We start from the raw sequence: 21,324 nt of genomic DNA, 5'->3' as shown, positions 1-21,324 counted from the left end.
CAGCAGAGTGCTCTGACCAAGCTTTTGCCCTGTGATCTCCTGGGAAATACATCCAATGTATTTACCAGAGTTACCTGCTCTGGTAAATATCCATCCCAAATGGATTATGGACCAACACCGAAAAGTGAAAATCAGCTTGTGAGAAGAGAGCTTGAGAACAATGCAAGAAGCCGTGCTTGGAAGTGTTCCAAACTGTACAAATTCTCAGTAACCAGTACAAACCCCACATCTGTGAGAAGACAGTACTCCAAAGGTCAGCTAGATAGATGCCAAACAAGAACAAATTATACAAAACCACAAGTGTCAAAGCCCTGAAGTGACATTCTAAAGCCTCACAGCCACAGAGAAAAGAGGAAATTACCCTCTTTTACACTGCCCCTACTCCACCTGCTCAGCCCCTTCCCCTGCAGAGGAGGGCCCTGTGCAAGCCCTGCACATTCCCAGCTCCAGCCTGTCAGAGATCCTGACAGTGCCAGAGTGCTCTGCCCTCCACTTTAGGAGCTGTGTCACTGCTGTTCTCACAGGAGCCACAGGACATGGCCAGCAGGCAGGATCTTTCTAACAGCTACTCCTGTTTCTCCTTGGCAGGGTTTTCTAGGAAGTGACCTTGAAATCAATTTACACCACAGAGACCTCAGGAATGCACAACAACAGGGACCTGTAACCACTGAATTACTGCAGGAAACAAAACACCTCAGCAGCCAAAGCCCCTGCACCCCTCGAGGCAGCTCCCTGCAGCCTGCTGGGTCCTGAGTGGTTTCTTCCAGAGGCAGCTTCTGTGAGATGGGATCTCCAAGAGTACAAAAGCTCTGTCTGTGTGTGTGTGGGGGGGGGGGGGGACTGCACTGTGTGGAGCACAAAGAAACTTAATTGTGATGCACGTGATGTAGACAGAATTTATAGTCAATATTACATGAATATATGACAAGGAGAAGACTTCATCCTTGGGCTAAAATACTTCAAATTTTCATGATCAGATAATGTTTAAATATGTATTAATTAATGAGATTCCTCAAGGTCATGTTACAGCCATGTGCAGGGTGCCCGGAAAAAGGAACCCCTGTGTTCAGAAGAAGGGAAGTGAGGAGGAGATACAATACCTGGTTTTGAGCTGAAGATGCCCAGATTATCATCCCTTTGAAAAGAGATGATGAGAAGAAAGTTGAAGACACTTCATCACTTTTAAGTAGGAAGTGGATGCATTTGGAGCATCCACTTTTAAGCAGTTCTAATGATATATAAATATTCCTCTGCAGATTCAGGCCTTCTAGGAAAAAGGAATTTCATCCTGCAGGTCCTCCCACTGCTTGGTCTCAGTGCTGAAGGGAACCACAGAGTCTGCACACACCAGACACAATAATCCATGTGCTTTGAACAGATTAGATACCAGCTTCCCACTAGCCACAAAGTAAGATAAAATATACAAGGAACAATGTGGGAGGAACAAAATGCATATTTAGGGTGCAGAAAGGCACTGATTCAGGGAAAAGAGAATTCCATTTCAAGGAGGTGCAGAGTATGCACAACAAAAGTGTTTGGGGCCCGAGGGAAAAAAAAGAAACATTTCTGTTGGCCAGAGGAAAAAGATGAGAATGCCAATGAGAAGTGCATGGGACAACAGCACCCAGGCTACAAACATTGACCCAGTGTTATCTCTGCCTGGACTACAGCCAATAATTTGCCTCATTCCTTCAGATTTTGGTGAAAGAAACAATTGAGGGAGCAGCATCTATTGCAATACAGGCACAACTGAGGGCCACAGCAAACCTCCTAACCCCAGGCCCTGCACTACAGCTGCACAAAGCCCTCCCAGGAGCCACCAACGTGCCTGACCTCCCGTCTGAAAAGGAACAATATCCCATTCAAGCTGTCCTGCTGCAGCTCTCCCTCCTCTGCTGGGAGAAGGAACTCTGTGTGGAGCAGTTGGGGTCACCAACACCACAAGGCTTTGGCTTCTACAAAAAACTGTGGAAGTGCCACCTTATCCAGGAACCACTGCTTGTCACAGCCCAGTGTGGAGAGAGAGAAGCCAAAATGGGAAGGCAAGGAAGCAGAGATCTGGTGTGAGTAACACCTGAAAGAGCGAAACACAGCAGTCAAGTGTCACATCACACATTCACTGCTTGATGATTCACCCCACAATCAAACAGGCTGCCTCACAAACTAATGGCTACACGGAAGGACACTCTGTCATTGCCACAAGCTGCTGTGAGAATTTATACAAAGTGGCCATGATTCAGGGTCAGACTTGGGAAGATCTCTGTGCTTAAAAATCAAAACAAGCCCATACTGGTTGAGATGTAAGGATTAATTATGATTCTAATTTTTACCACTTCTTTTAGTCCCTACTGAAGAGTTTATAATCCATTTTCTGCACCTACACATTCAGTAGAGAAGGGTCTTTTGGTCACTACTGCAAGCAGAGCTGGAGGTGTCTCCTTGTGCTGTGCCTCTGAACTGGAGCTCCCTTCAGAGCTCAGCCATCCCTGCACCAGCCAGATTAAGCTTGAGACACAGCCCATTCTTTAAGGAAATAACCTCCATGCTGCAGCTGGAGAAGGTGAGTAAACCTGTACAGATAATTGGAATTAGTGTAAACCCTCTCCAGTCCACACATGGTGCCAGCACCATCCTGCCCAGCAAATGGAGTCTGAGCAGTGGCAAAGCTCTCACAGACCTCTATCATCCCCACAAAGCACACTGAGGATATGTGCAGATGTTGCCAACAGTTCTTCCATCAGTGCCTCCCAGACAGCAGCTCCTCCATCATCCAGCAGTATGACAAACAGCACTCACCAAACACTTTCTGCTCACTTGAGGGGAAACATCCCACACCACGGTCCCAGGAGAAATGTCAGCTCTTTCCCAGCTATTGCTCACTCTCAACCTGCTTCATGCCAAGGGAAGAGGTGGCAGGGCCTGGGGCTGAGCCCCAGTGCAGAGCCAGCCCAGCTGACACACAGAGCATCACTCCCAGGCTCCTGGTGCCAAATGCTGCTCAGCAGGAAGATGAGGGGATATTTTTAGTGTATCTTGACAGCAGAGTTTCAAGCCTCCAAGTCACACTGAAGCATCATGTCTTGAGTCAACACTAGATTATCTCTAAGTGCATAAAATGTTAACCCAGTAGCTTCTGGCAGTCACAGCAAATTCACCTTCCAAACATGGCAAAAAGTAGGGAAGAGGGAAGCTGCCTTCTTTAAAATACCTGGCACAGCCCATGGCTGCAGGCAGACCATGCACATCCAAGGAGGAATTGTCAAGTTTTATATACCCAACAACCCATACATGAATAAAAATCTGTAACATATACCTATAACAATCAATAACAAACAAAGCAAATCCTGCTTTGCAGGGATTTCTTAACTTCTTACCTGCTTAGGTTATTATCAAGACATTTCATGTCACGTGTGGCATGGGTTGACCACCAAAGAACACCTGTTTTGAAGCATTTTTCCCCTTTTACATTGATTCTCTCTCCATCTCCAGGGCCCTGCCACCCAGCAATACCATTTCAGGCAGTACCTAAAAGCTGTGCCATTACCTGCATCACAGCAGCTGCAAAGGAGCTCCCCAGCACTGGACACACTGCAAGGCTCTTCCCTGTGCCACCTGCAGCCACCCACAGCGAGGGCAGCAGGATCCTCTCCCCTGGCAACCCTGCAGCTACTGCACTGGGAGCTCCACTCCAACCGCCCTGGCTGCTCTACACAGCCCTCTGTGCCTTCACTGCTGCTCCTGAGGATTCCAGCTGCCAGGAACTGCTCTGTTCCCTGCAGCGAGTCCTCTCCTGGCTCCAGAGCTCACACTTGAAAGCAGAGACTATGAGCCAGCATCAAATATTTTAGTTAAGATTCTACTTTTCTTTACTTAAAACCAGGCTGTGAAAATACCATAATAGTGTCAATAACCTGGAGCCCCAGATGGGGCTATTCCAGCCTGTAACTACAACCTGGCATCCAGGAACCTCCCAAAGTGTCCTCTGTGCTGCATCAGTGCCATGGCACTGTAGGTGACCTGACAAACAACCTGCAGCACTTAGGAAGCAAGACAGCAGCAGCCTTTGAGGCCTGGCTGGGCTGTGAACACACACATTGAACTGTCACTCTGAACAAACCCACAGAGCTGATGTGACCCCTGCTAGACACCAGCCTGCTTGTGCATTGTACAGCTCTCACAGCACTTAACTGTTCCCAGCACACCCCGAGCTGTTTGGGTGTTAAGTAGCAAAAGGGGCTCAGAGGTTCTGTTGCAGGAGCATCACTTCATCAGCCAGTGAAAAATCAAACCCTTTAAGACACCACAGCATTAGGGAGGAGAGCACACTCAGCACACCAGGATTTAAGCAGTCTTTTTATACATTCAATCTGCTAAAGGCAATAGGAAGAAGTCATTAAATAAAGCTACTTAAAATCTAAAAACTTTAACACAATGCATGTTGATGCTGAAAAGGAAAATAAGTTTGAAAAAGTGTATGGAAAGCAGTTCTGGCTGTCAGGACCTGACCTCCAGCATTCAGAGTTTCTTCTCCTCCAGCTAAGCCTGACAGCCAAAACAGGAAGGAGCTGTTTTCAATTAGGCTGCATCTACAAACCTCCTAACACTCGTGACACAAAACAATGTTAGGATGGTTGTGGAATGAGTGATGCATTTGGATTTTAGTTGTCCTGGATGGTGACTCTTGCATGTAACCCTGGGCCAGGTCCTCAGCTGTTGGAAAGGGGCAAAAGCTTTGCCAGTGAGCAAACAATGCAGAGAAGGCTGAGGGACAGCAGTGAGGACCTCTGCCAAATCCAGTGAGAATCCCTGAACTGCTCCTGAGAGTGAGGCACAAGGGAAAGACATCTCACACTGGGACCATGGATGTTTGCTTTTCATGGGTATGACCCTGTGTGCAGCATGAGAGAGTAGAGATGATGGAGAAGGAATATTTCTGCTGCTTACTACATGAGAAATAAGTTCTGACTTTATTTAAACTTGCAGCATTTGTAGCCTGAATTAAACTTGTCACTCAGCTTGTTAGAACCTCTGACACTCAAACTATACTGAGCTGAAACAGAACATCCACTGTTAACTTCCTACTTCGTCTTACCTGTGAAATAGAAAACTGCAGATCAACTAAATGTAAAGAACATTGGAGAGCTACAAATCTGGAGATGGACTTCAGATGAGGGCACAGAGCAATAGGACAAAGGGGAATGATTTCACCCTGCCACAGGTCAGTTAGATGGGATGTTGGGCAGGAACTGTTCCCTGTGAGGGTGGGCAGCCCTGGCACAGGTGCCCAGAGCAGCTGTGGCTGCCCCTGGATCCCTGGCAGTGCCCAAGGCCAGGTTGGACGGGGCTTGGAGCAGCTGGGACAGTGGAAGGTGTCCCTGCCCATGGCAGGGGGTGGGATGGGTTTTAAGGTCTCTTCAACCCAAACTGTTCTGTGATTTAAAGAACACTGAATCACCACTAAAACCAGAAGAGTCAGGGAGCTGCTTGGAAGTGCAGGCCAGGAGCTCAGACATTGCAGCTTTCACGTGCAGAGCCAGGCAGGGGGCTCCTGAGCTGCCACAGGTCTGTCGGAGACTCTGAGTGATGCTGGAGATGAGAAACACCCCCACACCACACAGGCACCCCAGAGGAGCCACCCCCACCCAAATTCTCGCTGCAGGAGCAGAATTGCCCTGGCCTGATGAGCAGCACTCAGCCAGCACAGAGGCACACACCAAGGCTCCCCATATGTGTGTGTCCAAGAGCTCGGGCTCCCAGCTGCACAGATATGTGTCAGCACATGCCGTGGGCAGCACCAAGAAATGAGGTCAAGCAGAAAGCAGCACTGAATCACATCAGGCACATGTGGGCTCCACGGCGGTTTTGTCTCAAGCACAAAATACAACTGCACAGGCAATGGGAGCTGATGCTCCTGCAAGCCTCCCAATGCCTGATCTTTGTTCTTTTTAACCAAAATCATAACTTATTTTTATATAGTAGTGCAGAAAGATCCCTGTCTTGCAGCAAAAACCATAAACTGCTCTTAGCAGTGAGAGCCGAACATGAAGTTCACCGTGGCAAGAGGAGCAAATCACTGACAAATGCTGTCAGAGATTTCCCATCTGCACCACTAATGCAGCAACTGAAATTATCCATCATATACAGAATACCCTGTAAGGTCTCTGGGGGGTTATTCCCAACCTGTAGCTTTAGAGACTTAATCCTATAAATTCCCTAAAATGTGTGAAAATGGTCAGTGTCAACTGTGAGTGTGAAGGGTTGAGGCACTACTAAAAATAACAGTAACACAACTCCTTACCACATTCAAAGCTGAAACCCTCCAGCCACAGCTATCTCATCTAACCTAATAATTCATTGCAAATAACATTAAATATGCAGTATGTCTCTCTCTCGGCCGTTTCCTGTGTGTTGGACTCGCTCACCCAAACCAAATTCTCCTCCCCAATACATCACAGAAGGCTCACAAATATTTGCATCACTCATATCTGGCAGAGGTACCTCTCCTTCTAGATTTTTCATTGATTATAACATTTTTTTAAAAATCCCTTTTAGCTTTCCAACTACAACAGAAAGAAAATTAAAAGTAAGTTTGTACTTGGGAATTTTCTTGGCTGTAATTAGAAGCCATGCAATGTCAAATCTACTGATCTCATTGAAGGGAAGACAAGATGAGGCCCAGAGAGGCATGGACAATCCATTGGAGGAACAGCTCCATTTAAAGGAGGACACAGATGAAAAAGATAAAATAGAAAGGAAAAACATAACAAGATAACAAAGCCTAACAGAAGTCAAGATTCTTTTCAAGTATAAGGTATAAAGGTGTCAGGCACTGAATATGTGTTTGAAGAGCATAATACTTTTGATCCATTAATGTGAATCCAAGTTAGGAACAAAGCAGGTGGAAATGACTACAGTGACCTCAGACAGGTGCGGAAAAAACACCCTTTGCTTAAATCTGTTTTAGAAGGAAGGACAAGAAAAAAGAAAAAATTCAGAACTCCCAAATGACAAGAAAAGACTTGTTAAGCGGACTCCTTTTTACTTTCTCAGATGCATAGGACTGGCAAAGAGAGCAAGAAGGGGAATGTTCTTCCAAGGACTTGGAATACACATCAGATCTCCTGCCTGCAAATGCTCCAACCCAAGCTGCAGGAGCATTAGGAAACAGCAGAGTGTAAATCCAGAGACAACTACCCTGACACGTGGTAACAAAGGTATCACCAAGAAAAGCCCCAGCTCATCCCTGGAGCACAGCCTCAGGCACACACATGGCCTCTGCACAAGTCCAAGGAGAACTCCTGTTCCTGAGGGTGGGCTCCACAAAGGGCCCACCTGTGGACCTGTGTGAGCCAGCCCGGAAACAAGGAATTGCTTGCCAAATCTGACTGTGACTGCCCTATTTCTCAAATTCTCCTATGTGAGCAAAGCACACCCACTGCTTTCTAGAGTCCAAACACTGGAGGTTCTGAGGGGAAAATACTTTTCCCAGCTTACTTCCTGTGTTCTGTTCAGGCTGTGTTGTGAGGGATGACCCTACCCCAGTAAGGAATTAAGCACAAGTGTATCAGGCTGAAGGGTGCCCAGAGATCTGTAAAACATGGGGATGTCTTTGGGTCACCCCTTTGACCTCTGCTTTCCTACCACAGCCTGAGACCTCGGCATCCAAAGGTTCTCACACAGCATTTGAGGAGAAAAGATGAAAGCAGCTGAATCGCAGTGCTGAGGAAGCTGCTGTCAGATTTATGGTGAAGGAGATTAACAGCAATGCCACGTGCTGAGGAGCAAAACAGCTTCACCGTACACCCACTCTTCCCTGCAAAACTTCCAGCAACTGACAGCTGGTACCTGACAGCTCTGCGAGATCCGTGAGATCCGCGCTGCCTCCGCACAAACGGAGCCTCTGCCTGAACGTGGCAGCAGTGGCAGCCAGCTCTGCATCCAGCTCAGCCTGCACGGACCACCACAAGACTAAAATGCTGCTTTACAACAGCAGATCCTGCTGGGAACACAGGATTTTCACGGGGAAGGGAGGGCTAAGGGGTCTATATTCAGCTCTCTACTCCACAGCTAGTCTGCAGGGTGACCCTGGAAAAGGAACTTGCTCATGAGAAAGAGGACTAACAACTTTGCTAAGATTTGCTGAATAACTAAAGGATGATATTTATGACCCCAGCCCTCAATTCTCAGGGAATTTTAAACTCTGTTATGCTGAAAAACTGAAAGCAAATAAAATTAAACCACTTCAAAATTAAGCCTACCAGCCTCTGGCCTTTAGGCATGTGCTAACAAGCTTATAAAGGATTTGTCTCAAGGCAGCCCTCCTCAACTGGCAGCCAATCGACTGAGGAGCATCTGGTGGTAGCTTTATCCTGCTAACAGAGACAACAGGAATGTGGAGAGGTGTGCAGGGAACAAAGGCTCCCAGGATCTTCATCACAGGTACCAGTGTCTTATTCTCACACAGGATACACTGAGAGAGAAAAGATCACAGCCAGGAAAGCTTCACTGCCACAATCATCAGCCCCAGACTGGTCAGGGCAATTCTGTGGCACGTTCTGTGGTTTAGCTGTGAACAGACATGGCAAATCTGGCTAAGACTGGGGAAAATAGGGGTAGATTTGGGAGGGAGCTCAACTGTCAGCAAAAGCAGTGTTCATGTGGATGATCAGAGAGCAAAGTGAACAGCAACCACTCATTCTCAGCTGCTGCTACCTTTGGGGTCCCCTATTCACAATGAGGAACAAACTGATGCCCCCAGTTTTTAACTGTTAAAATAAAAGGTTGGAGGCTGTTTTGGATAAAAAAATCTTAAGGCATTTTTCAGAAATCTTGAAGAGGCCACATTGTCAAGAGGAACTCAATAGAGGCTCTCCCTTCCATTCATGGGAATCACATCAGCTGTCTGCCACAGCTGCAGCTTTCCATCTTCTTTCTGGGTTCCCATAAACTAAAGGAACTGGGAACAGGCAATGGAGGAAGCAGCAGGCTAAAAGTGGCAAACACCAAGCCTGGGATCCCTTCAGCTGACTGAAATGCCCAGCAGATTACAAAACAAAACCTTTCAAGATTCCATAAGCAAGCTCCTCTAACAACACCCAATGCTGCCCTTGAAATGCAGCTGCAAACCTTTGAGAAAGGTATTTAACTCACATCTAATTGTGACAAAGTCCAGAATATTGCAAAGAAACTCTGCCTAAAGCAACTCCCACGGTCAACACCAACCTCCTGCATTCCCAGTGAATGAACTTCAATGATATCCCTCAAGCCCCTTGTGGAAATCACAAGATTTTGAGAGGTCTCCTGACAGTTCAATCACAGAGTGGATGGGGAAGAACAATACAGAAGACTTTTTCCAAAGATTTCCAGCCTTTAACCAAATAAAAAAGCTCAGTATTTTCCAGAATCCAGTTGTTGATGCATCCATACTACAGTGTTGATTGGGATCACATCTGGACAGATTTTGAACTGAGTGGCATTTGGTGATATAGCAAAGAATGTGTCTGGCTGCAAACTGACCCTGCCTAACAATATCAGTTTTTTTCCTTCCATGTCCAAGAATAATTACATAAGGTTGGATTTTCTTGTTTGGTTTTTTTTTCCCCCTTCTAACAACTAAGCTGCCATTCTTAATGCTGAGATACTGATTCTTGTTTTTCTTGGGAAATTGGAGAAGGGGAACTGAGGCTCTGTTCCTGCAGTAGGACTGTCACAGACATCCACCCAAACCCACAGCTCCCACCTCCCACTGGCCCTCAGCAGCTGGAGCAGGGAAAGTGCTGAGTGTTACTCACTGCCATGACGAGCTCAAAAGGGTATTTGTAGACTCGAACTGGGGACTGGTATTTCTGCACCATTTTTACCACACACCTGTAATAGAGAGAAATTGGAACATTTTAGATCCCCCACGCCAAGCAGCAAATACATTCTAGGTGATTTTTACAGACCTTACTAGAAGTTGTAGCTCTTTCTTACAAATAGAGAGGAGATTTATTAAGTAGAATATCTTGCCTAGTAAATAGCAGAGACAGAAGCAAATCTCTGCAGTCCCAGTCCAGAGGTGTGCCAGTATCCTGTGCTGCTTGCCAGCACTGCTGCAATAAATTCAACTTGGACCTCCAACAAAACTCACAATAATTAAAGCACAGCACAGAGATGTAAAACCAGAATGAATCGTACTCTGGAGAAGGAGCCTGTCTTAGGAGCCTTACAGAGCCTACATAGCAATTCTTCCCCCTATCCCCCTTCCCTACATTATATCTGTAATAATTAGGGCAAAATCTTTCTCATTGAAAGCTCTCACAGCTTTCCATGCCTCCGTGTTTTAAATGCTTTTGTGCACAAAGTAGGATTCAGTTGTTTTAGCTCACTGAAAGGAAGGAAAAGGAAGCAGCATGCTGAAAGAACATGCTTGATGCTAAGCTGGCAATCACATCCCACTGCCTGGATGCCCACTGTTCCAGCTGAACTGAGGCAAGAACTGCAGGGAACAGGAACAATTCCGTCCTCAGCATTTCCCTGCTCCCAGCCACTCTCACTGTCCTCATCGGGACTCCTCCCTCAGACTCTCCTGCCCAGGTTTTAACTCTCAAACCTGCATCAGTAACCAGCATCTCAAGGGAAGTACACAAATCATTATAAAAAGCATTATTAGGCTGCTTTCTGCAATTCCTTCAGGAATTCCTTTGTACTGCTCCTGCCAATACCATCCACGAACATCAGGACACAAAAGGCTGGACGGCTGGTTGGAGGCACTGTGCTCATTCCACCCCACTCAAATTCCACCGCTGAGCAGACACAGCCCTCGGCAACATGACGCAGTGTAGCGCTGAACTCAACAGTCAGAGCACTCAGACAACTTAGCCCTGACATTTTCAGCCCAAAACCAGAGGTGAAACATGAATAGGCAATAGATTCTCCCTCAAAAATTGCTGCAAAATGCCATCACACTGTAAAATCTATGCAAGGGTGAGGGAGAAAGGACTTGAAAAGTTTGAATACCTGAGAATGAGGGATTTTTGGAGAAATAGGGCCCAGTGATCAGACAATTCCTCTGCAGGGGATCACATTACCCAAGCAGCAAAGGTCAGGGCTTGCTGGATCTCTCAGTCCCACTGGTGCTAAAAGCCAGTCAGTGGAGAGAGAACCTCCCAGCAGAGCATCCAGCCCAGAGTGCAGCGGGAGGAGCAGCACAAGCACATCTCAGGAAGCCCAGGCTGCTATCAGGTATCAGACACCCGAGCCAAGAGGCACAGGACAGGGCACCTTGGAACACGACCTGTAACACGATTAGGCTGGGCAGGGACCCTCCCCGTGAGCACAGACAGAGCAGGAGAAGCCTCATCGAGCACATTTACTGGGATCTTGCTTATTCTGACCTGACCTCCTACACCAGGGATTCCTGCACCTCTGCAGGAGAAGGACAGAAACCTCCACTGCAGGAAGGCTCAAGACAGACCAGTCTAGAATCACCCACAGAGGCATCAGAAACAGAGGCACCAGCCACAGAACAGTGGGATGGCACAAGCTGTAGCTCAGCAGCCTTAATTGTGCTGCCTGGATAGACCCACTGCTCCTGGCAGCTGCTGGACTCGACTGTCACAGGTTTATTGCCTCTGTGCTCCTCCAACAAGGCTGGAAGGCTGGAGAAAAGAGCCAGTGACTATTACACCCACAGGAAGCTGTAAAAAAATGACAGCTGATAACTCACACCTGCCCTAGAAATCTTTCATACCTCAGGAGAGTACAGTGGCAGCAGACCTTCTATGCCCTCTCCTCCAAACAGAGCTGTGAGATGGTCATTGTGCTTCTCAAAGCAACAGGGACTCCTGCTGTAAGTCCTGGGAAAAAAAGGAAAAAAAAAACCCATCAGAAAAGGCAGTGAAGGTGGCTACTTGGCACATCTGGCTGAAGATGATGATTAGCACTGATAAGGACAGAGTCACAGGTGTTACCATTGGGCATCTGAGCCATATTGCAAGATGTGCATCTTCCCAGGGCTTTAGCACCAAAGACAGATTTGTTTTAAAATTTGTCTTGTGTTCCACTCAAATTATAAACAGGTATGTTCAACCACCAGAAAGAAACCACCCAATCAGAGAGTATGTCTGCTCCTCAAACATCCTTCCAGCTCTGCAGTGGCCCAGGCTCCCTGCTCAACTTCCTATTTGCATCTGGCTAAAAAAACATATTAGGGAAGACAACTCAGGTGAAGAGCAGTGACCCACTGAACTGCAGCATGACCATTTAGAAACCCCAGTCCACAGGTGGAGGCACACCTGGAGCATTCCTGGGGAAACACCAGGAAAAAGGGTCTATACCAGCTGGCCAAGCCCAGAGCAGTTGATAAAAGCTCAGAGGCTGGAATCATCAATGCACTGAAGCAACAAATCTGGCTACTAACAACCATCCCAAGTAGATATTAAATTATTTCAATTCTTGCACAGCTGAACACAGAAAACAGCAGCAGCCACCACATTTCACAGAGCATCCTGTGACACACTGTGCCAACAGCACTGAGCCCTGAGAGCCCCAGCTCCCTGGGCATCCCTTTTGCTCCAGCACACACAACAATTCCTCTGTGAACCAAGCAGAGAGAGCTCATTACAAACTCGAGATCCACCTGCTGGGTGCTCCAGGGAAGGAGGTGGGAAGAGGAGGGATATGGACCCTGATGGCACTTGCTGTAACTCTGGAAGCACTCCAGAGAAATGGATTCTGAAGAAGCAGTGGTGCACCCCCAGTGTGCAAAGCTCCCCCAGCACAGGAGCCAGGCCTGCGAGGGCTCCCGTGAGGAACACACATCACTACACACAGCAAAGGGACAGGCAGTGACATTAACTGTGTGTTTCCTTCTCATCCAGAATCACTCACTGCACACCTAAGGGATTTTCCATATGCTTGACTTCCATTCTACTATTTGTAGGAGCAGCTTACTTGACAGAATACAGCCAGATGGTTAGAAATCAGAAACTGAGTGTGTAGATTAAATACCCAGAAATCCCTAAATCAAACCCCCTGCCCCTGCTTCTCAGCCAGGCACAGAACTCACTCAGCTCCTTCCACACTGGAGCTGCCTGTTGGACGTGGAACTGGCAGCAAGTGACTTTATTAACTTCTCCCACCTGTGGTGGCTGCTTTTCATCTTGAAGAGAACTGAGCAGGTTTTTGTTTTGTTTTGTTTTTGACAAAGAACTGCTGAAAATAGCAGGATTCTTGACTTCCTCAAATACCACTACACCACGTGAAATCCAGCTGTGGCACCCAGCTACGCTGATATTTGCAGTTAGAAAAGCGGGACTCCACAGGGCTGCATTCTTTCCTCCTGCCTTCTAGAGAAAGGTGGAGAGAAAGGTGTGTGACATTTCCTCTGCCTGGTGCCCCTTTCACTTAGGGAGATACTGTAATTCATGCTTTGCACACAGAAGAACAACACAGTACCAAGCTGTAGGATATTTATTTGAGCTTTTTCCCCTAAGAACTAAAGAACAAGTCTCTTGAAGCTTGATATAAGGAAGGCTCAAGGCAGAATGGTGCCCGAATAAACCTTTGCCATTTTTTAGAAGCAGATATCTGCTCAGACAGGGCTTAATCTTGCCCCTGAGAAACACCTCTGCAGCAAGTGAAGCAGCATGGAAGGTGCGGGTCACTGTGCTGAGGTGGAGCCTGGGCACTGCTCCTACACCTGGCAGAGGTACCTGGAGTCCTGGCCAGGATCAAAACCAAAGACAAGCAACACAAACATCCAAATAACAACATTTATACATTCCTGACCACACAGTCTTTTTGGCTGAGGGGAGGAAGGAAACGGAACAGTGTCCAGCACTCACTCTGCTCTTAGAGCTGTTTCTCTTCCATTTGTGTTTCACAACAAGCTCCATGTCCAATATTTCCACGCATCCATCTCATAAGGTAATTTTCTCACCAAAGAATCACCATGGAACTTTTATGCACAGCAATACATTAATTCCCTGATATTTGCCAGCCTGTAGCAGCAGATAAGCATTCCTGAAGTAAACCCCCTCATTCCTCACCTTACTACTCCACAGGAAGTCATACCACATCCATTTATCCATCCAGCGTAGAAATAGTTCAATTCTCAAACACAATTTAAACACAGAATCCTGGAATGGTCTGGGTTGGAAGGGACCTTAAAGCCTATCCTGTTTCCCCCCCTGCACTGGATAGGGACAGGTTCCACTATCCCAGACTGAACATTTCCAGGGATGGAGCAGCCACAGCTCCTCTGGGCAACCTGTGCAAGGGCCTCATCACTCTCCATCCCTTGTCCCCAGTCTCTCTCCAGCTCTCCTGGAGCCCCTTTAGGACCTGGAAGGAGCTCTGAGGTCTCCCTGGAGCCTTCTCTTCTCCAGATGAGCAGCTTTCCAGCCTGGCCCCAGAGCAGAGGGGCTCCAGCTCTTGGAGCATCTCCATGGGCTCCTCTGGACCCACTTCAACAAGTTCACATCCTTCTTCTGCCAAAGACCCCATGGTTCAGTTTAACATGTAAATCAACAGTAGAGCCAGGCAGCAGCTCACTCAACAGTACAAAAAAGCACCAGCAAACTGTTTCAGTCTGTCTTGACTGAAACCTGCAGCTGTATTTTCCTTGAGCAGAGGCTGGATGTCATCAGCCTCACCAGATAAGTGGTGCCATCAACACAAGCACCTTCTCACCATCTACAGACCAATTCTACTGCTTGGAGGAGTTTAGCCAAGTGACCCAGAGAATATACGTGGTTCACCTAGAAGCTGACTTGAAAACATGAATTTACAGAATGGTTTGGAAGGGACTTTAAAGCCCATCTTGTTCTAGCCCCTGCCAAGGGCTAGTTCTAGCCCCACCACCCCAGGTTGCTGCAAACCCCATCCAGCCTGGCCTTGGACACTTCCAGAGATGGAGCAGCAACAGCTTCTCTGGGCAACCTGTTAAATCCATCAATGCATTTAACAGCGCTGATCAGGGTCACCCTTTGAGCTGATAAATACTTCGGGGTGAGTTTCAGGGTGGAGCTGTCGAAGCCCGAGCCCGGGGAGCTGCTCGGGCGGGGGCCGGGTCCCACTCGCAGCCGCCTCCGGGGCTCAGCCCAGCCGGGTCCGCCGCCCTCACCCCGCACCGCACAAACCCAACTTCAGAACGCTGCGTTTTGTCCTTAACTCGAAGGGACCCCCCGCCACCCCGAGCCCCCCGTGCGGGTCTCACCGGCTCCTTCCGTGATCCCACTGGATTGTGACTAAAATTCCCTCTCGGCTTGCCGTGTCTGAAGGATAGCGGCTCCCGGCGCCCCACACCCACCGCCGCCCCCGCTCCGCCGCCTCACGACGCGCCCGGGCACACGAGGCAGGAAAAGCCTCACACCCACCCGCCCTCCCCTCACACGGCGGCCCCGAGGGACCCCCGGAGTGCGCTGCCCACACCCACATTCCCGCAGCCGCATCCCGGCTCCCCTCCCGCCCGTCCCGCTCCCCCTCACCGCGGGCGCGGCGCAGCCCGGCCGGTCCCATCCCGCTGTCGGCGGCTCCCGCGGCGGCGGCGGCCCCGCCCCTCTCTGGCCCCGCCCCTCTGCGGCCCCGCCCCCAGGGCGCTGTCCATTGTGCTGCGGGGCCGCCGCAGGCCCCGCCCCCCGCACGTGCGGCCCCCCCGCCGCCATCTCGTGAGGGGCGGCGGGTCCGGCCGTGAGGGGAGCCCGAGATCCTTTCCAGCCCTGCCCCCGGGCTGTGCGGAGCCGCTCCCCCTGCGCCTGTCAGTCCATCCCCTGTCCCAAGTCCCTCTCCAGCTCTCCTGGAGTCTCTTCAGGGCTTTAAAGTCTCCGCGGAGCCTTCTCCACATGAGCACCCCCAGCTCTCTCGGGCTGTCCCCACAGCAGAGCTGCTCCATTCTTGCTGTCTCCTCTGGACTCGCCCTGGCAGATCCGTGTCCTTGCTGTGCTGAGGACTCCAGACCCGGGCACGTCTCCAGGTGGGCAGAAAAGGAGAATAACAAGGGGTGTGTGTGGAGATGGGCTCACCCCATCCCACAGAGGGGTCACAGCAACAGCCTTGCCAGAGCTCAAGGAGTGCTTGGACAATGCTCTTGGGCACAGGGTGGGATTCTTGGAGTGTCCTGTGCAGAGCCAGGAGTCGGACCTGATGACTTTGAAGGGACCCTTTCAGTTCAAGATGTTCCGTGTTTCTTTGATTCCTACCTTTGAGCAGGAGGAGCCTTCTTATGTCAGGGCAGGAGGAGGCAGAGCCACAGCTCCCGAACACAATTTAATTCTGCTCATCCCAGGGTAGATCAGAGCAAAGGGACCCGCTCACCTCAGCCCTTTATCACTGCACTATATTGTTTGATGTATTACGTGACTTACTACACACCTGTGAACCCACTCCTTGAGCAAAAATCCCCAAACTGTACTCTGTTGAGGTACAAGGGGATCACTTAGATACGTGACGCTGAGAAGGACACTGGGAGGCATCCTCACCTCTCAACTTCCCCCTTCTCCCACCAGCTCTGAAAACCTGGGCAGTGTTTGGTGAATTTTGGGGGACTTTGCAGATCAGGATGAGTGGTCCCTGCTTGTCAGGCCATGTGCTGGGCAGTTGTCACCTTTCAGGGACAGTCCCTGGGGCTGTGCCTCTGTGGAGGAAATGATGCCAGCGCTGCCCAACTTTGGGGTGTCAGAGTGGCTGAGCAGCTGCTCCTGGGGCAGGAGAGGCGTGTGGCACCAGGAGTGGTGGAAGAGAGGGATGTGAGAGACCAGCTGGGGGATGTTTTGCACCTTCAGAACCTCGTTTCAGGTTCTCCCTAAGGACCAGCTGCCCCTTTGCCTGGTGGTGTTGAAGTAACATCACATTTACTGCTTTGTCTTTTCCTGCCTCCTTATCACTTCCAGCTGTGGAGTGTCCCCTTATCTGGGCAGACATTTCAGGAAGCTGCAGTGCTATTTCTGATCAGCAATATCTCCTGAAATGTTCTGCTATCTCAGACTAAGGAGACCAGCCTGACACTGCTCAAAAACAACCATTGACCATCAAATGTCAGAGCTCCCAAGGCTGCAGCCTGTGGAGCCAGAGCACTTTTCCTAAAGACCTTTGCAGCACAACTTGGCATCAAAAGCCACAAAGTTACTCAAGGCCTGCAACATCTACTTTATAAATATATATTCAGAATGAAACCAAAATGTATTTATTTATAAATAAATATTCTGAATTTCCCATCACAATGCAACTTTCTTTTTTAAAGAAGTATGTCTCTCCTGTTCCTCATTTACTGCTAAATTTCCTCAGAGAAAACAGAAGAAAAAAAAACAACAATATTTCCATCTTCCTGCTACAGAATTTACACCAGTCTGTAACTACTTTGTACCACAGTTGTGGTTGTTTCCCTTTTGTTCAGGTTATAAAAGCTGGATGAGGTTTTGGTGAGTCCCAATCCATCTTTCTCTCTGCTGTGTAGCCCTGACTATAATTCCTATTTTCCAACACTTGTTTTCTCCTGCTGCCAGAAGGTCACCTTGGCATTTTCCAGTGTCAGTGGGCTGCCTTTTCCCCTGACACAGGGCCAACTCTTCAGGGCATTCCCAAAGGCCCTGACTGTCCTTCCACCTACCAGGGCTGGTGTTTGCCTCAAGGGCTGGCACTGACCCTCAGTTTTTTCTCATGGGAGCTCCTCAGAAAGAAGTTCTCACCCCTCAGCAGCCCAGCCCAGAAACTCCTGCAGCTAGAAAGGAGAATGTCTTCCAGGAAGGACATCTGGTCTGAAGATATCGTTCAGCCTCCACTTCCCCTATTACAAGGGCATTTCACTTCAAATTCTACTTTTGTCTCAACTTCTATGCCTCATCTGGTGGCATAAATTTTAAAAACTCAACAGCAATTCAAATGCATTGGCACATCATGTGCAGGAAAAAGCCTGTAGGGATTATTCATGGTATTGTTATTCCTATTTATCTTATTAGGAAAGCAGCTGAAATAAGTTGCAAAGGAGGCTAATGGCAAAGCTGCAGTAAGTGAAGCCAGAAAATGCAGTGGTTAGTCATGGAGGTGCTGGGGTAACTCAGCCCGATCCCCCTGGATCCCTGAGGGAAAGGAAAAGCAGAAGGGAAAGGAAAAGGCAGTTTCACACCTCCAGCCCAGCCCTTTCTGCAGTGTCACTCTGAGGAGCTGCCTCCAGCCCTCTGCCACACGTGTTCAACAGCCCTTAGAAAATCAGCACTGGTTAAACATTAAAGGCTTGCTTTAAAAATTCAGTAGTAAAGTTCACCTGCCTTTTAGAGCCCCATTTAAACAGCGTGGAGGTGTATGCCACTTTCTAAACGTGGGCTTCAGTGCAGGTGTCACAGTGGAGCTGAGAGGAAGAAGAGGCTCCCCACACAGCCTCCAGCGCTGGGATAGACACAGCAGCCGACACCACCGCACCGTTCTGGGCTGCAGCTCACCTCTGCCACCTCCACGCCTCTGTGAAGACACCTTTTAAGCACTTAATCCCACTCTGTTTCACCAGAGCTGAGAAGAAGCTGGATCTGCTGTTCTGAGAGCCAGGAAAAGTTGAAATATTGAGGCTTTCTTCACTGAAACCGGACCAGCAGTACCCAGCCCCACAGCACTCACAGGCCCCCTTGTTACAAGAGGTTGTCCCCACATACCACGGATCCCTTTGGGCTTTGCCTTCCCCGTGCCACTCTCAGTCCCGTTTGTTTTTTGGTGCAAAACTGAGATGAAATGTGCTGCCCAAGGTCACTCAGCCAGATGGCAGAGATCACTGGCAGGGATGAAACTGGAGACCAGCAGACTGAGATTGGGTTCCTTTCCCCCGTGGGACTGCAGATGAACAGCCTGCTAATGGCTCTGCTACACTCGCCTTCTGAGACAATGCCGAGGTGGCTCCCTGCCCCGCCTTCCCTGCTTCTGCAGCTTTTAAAATAGATGCTCCAATCTTGGTTTGGTTTGTTTTATGAAGCAGAGGGGTCTCCCACCCTCTGACCCACCAGCAGCTAAGAACTGAATTTCTGCTTTGCATAAGACAAATACAAAATAAACCCATCACATCAGTAATATTTAACCCCAAAGCTTCCAGCTCAACAGCTGATCCCACTGATACTCTTTAAAAGCATCTTTTTGAGTTTATCACCTGCAGTGTGTTGACATGCTCTGTTTGTGGGGGGTCTCTCTGCACTTTGGGCCATAAAATATTTGCCATGTTCCAGCCTATCAGAGTCATGGAAACACAGAATGGTTTGGGCTGGAAGGAACTTTAACACTCATCCAGTTCCACCTCCTGCCACAGGCAGGGACACCTTCCACTGTCCCAGGTTGCTCCAAGCCCCAGTGTCCACCCTGGCCTTGGGCACTTCCAGGGATGGGGCAGCCACAGCTGCTCTGTGCCAGAGCCCCACCACCCTCACAGGGAAGTTTTTCCTGATACCTAATCTAAACCTATTCTGTCAGTGTGAAGAATTCTCCTTTGTCCTGTTACTAGATGCTCTTGGACCACCCCCTCCATCTTCTGTATAGGATCCCTTCAGGATCTGGAAGGCCACTCAGGAAGATCTAATACAATTCAGGTTTCATTTTTATCACAAATACTCCTCCTCATTTCTGTGCAGTCATTCTGGGACCCTCCAAGGCATATTCTCTGAGACAAACACAGCACATTGTGACAGCAGCACATCTCCACAGTCTTGCAAGCAAACCAAAAGTATTGCAAATTAACCCAGTATTCAGCTCTCTTGTAGAGTGCTAGACAGGCCCTGTGTGAATGAAGAACATCCTATTTAAATAACTTCTCTTTCTGTGCTGTTTGTTCCTTTATGCATTTCCCCTTTCGCCTCTTGGTAGTTCTGTGAGGAGATGTCACCCTGTGCCTTGCTGAGTTCTGCTTGACTCCCCTTGCCTGGGAGTAAAGCCTGATACAGGTTTGCTATTTTGGGTCGCCAAAATCAGTGTCATCTCCAGGAGCACAGCTCTTGTCAGAGCTTAGCTCTGAGCACTGCTCTGCAGAGGTGGAGTTGGAACAGCAGGGTTAACAGAGAGAGGGAAGTCTGCTGAGCTCGGAGCAAAAGCAAAAGGAACATGGTAAATTCAGAGGAAATACTGGAAACCAGCTGAGAAACATGAAAGCTTTGGGGAGCATGCAGTGCTTGATCCTTGGTTGGTGTGAGGCTCTCCAGTGGCTGATGGGAACATGGAGGATTTCCTTCCCAGAGCCAGTAAGCTGAGAGCACAGAGCTGCTGGGGCTATTTAAAAGGTTGAGAACTTCACAGCTCTTTTGGAAACAGACAGCTCAGGAGACCCCAAATACAGCGACCTCGGAGCAGCATCCCCTTGTTCCCACCCCTTTCCAAGTGCCAGCATCAAGTGCACAATGCTTATTTCACCCAAACCCTCACCCACGCTGATTCTTTAAAACAAAATCTTCTTTCTTGGGACCTTAAATACAGATCTGTGGAATAATACAGACTGTGGAAGCAGCATCAGGAATTTCTCTTTCAGACCATGTAACTGGTCCCTGCTGACACAGTCCTGGTCTGTGCCTTTCCAGCACTCTTGGAGGTGGTGTATTTTGAGAAAAGTATTCCATGACTGTCAGAGATTTTGAAACTTCTGTTGATTTCCACAAAAGATTTTTGATTTTCTAGCTGATTAAGTGCAGCCTAAAGGAATGTGTTTTCCCCATGACTTCGCCCTTTTCTCCCAGGTGTCTCAAGTGACACTGGGTATATGAAATAATGCAGCACAACCCAAGACCTTCTTCTTCCCAAAATCCTGTTTGTGCTGTTCCCTGACAAGTGTGACAAGCAGTGGCTGGAGGTGTCTCCCTAGGATGCCACTTCCAGCCAAATGCTTTTGGAGAGACCCTGCCAGGGGCAGACTGGGATCTGCTGGTTAACCCCAGGGGAGCTGGGCGTGTTTTTCCAGAGCCAGACAGGTGAGACTGGCTTTTGCTGTGTGTGCTTCTTACCTGTCTGAGTAACACAGGAGATAGAACAAAGCTCTAGGGCCAAACCCACAGGTAACACCAGGATTTGCTATCATTCCATCACAGCAGAGAGCACTGGGGAATGAGCTATTAAACACACGATATCCCAAGATGAATATTTTTGCCTTCCTGGGAATATTCCTTGTAAGCAGTCCAAAGGATTATGTCTCCTTTTAAAAGAAGTCCTTTAATTTCTATTCTGAGGTATGCAAGATTTGAGGTATCCCAAGATTTAATTTACCCCAAGCTATGAAATTAAGCTTACCTAAAATTTCAGACTGGTTATTTATGTGATATATTCCACCATACAGTTGCTAGTTTAGCAGTGCAGTGATACCTCGAGTGCAGGAGATAATGGTGAGGGTCA

The 21,324-nt window shown here is 48.5% G+C and overlaps 1 protein-coding gene across 2 annotated transcripts in view; it reads right to left on the bottom strand.

Annotated features, from left to right (window-relative positions):
• SEC14L5 (SEC14 like lipid binding 5) overlaps positions 1-15,563 on the bottom strand; it is a 39,280-nt gene extending 23,717 nt beyond the window's left edge. The window contains exons 1-3 of one of the 2 annotated variants that reach the window (XM_004175009.6): positions 15,471-15,563; positions 11,732-11,837; positions 9,792-9,867 (exon numbers count right to left, since the gene is read on the bottom strand). In XM_004175009.6, the coding sequence (XP_004175057.3) occupies positions 9,792-9,854 (63 nt within the window). In that variant the 5' untranslated portion in view covers positions 9,855-9,867; positions 11,732-11,837; positions 15,471-15,563. Of the gene's footprint in view, positions 1-9,791; positions 9,868-11,731; positions 11,838-15,199; positions 15,309-15,470 lie in introns of those variants that run through there. The other variant, XM_030284586.4, reaches the window with a different exon arrangement.
• Between the last annotated feature and the right edge of the window lie 5,761 nt (positions 15,564-21,324).

The sequence above is a fragment of the Taeniopygia guttata genome, chromosome 14 (assembly GCF_048771995.1).
Source record: "Taeniopygia guttata chromosome 14, bTaeGut7.mat, whole genome shotgun sequence".
Lineage (NCBI taxonomy): Eukaryota > Metazoa > Chordata > Aves > Passeriformes > Estrildidae > Taeniopygia > Taeniopygia guttata.
This window is presented reverse-complemented; position numbering and strand designations above follow the sequence as displayed.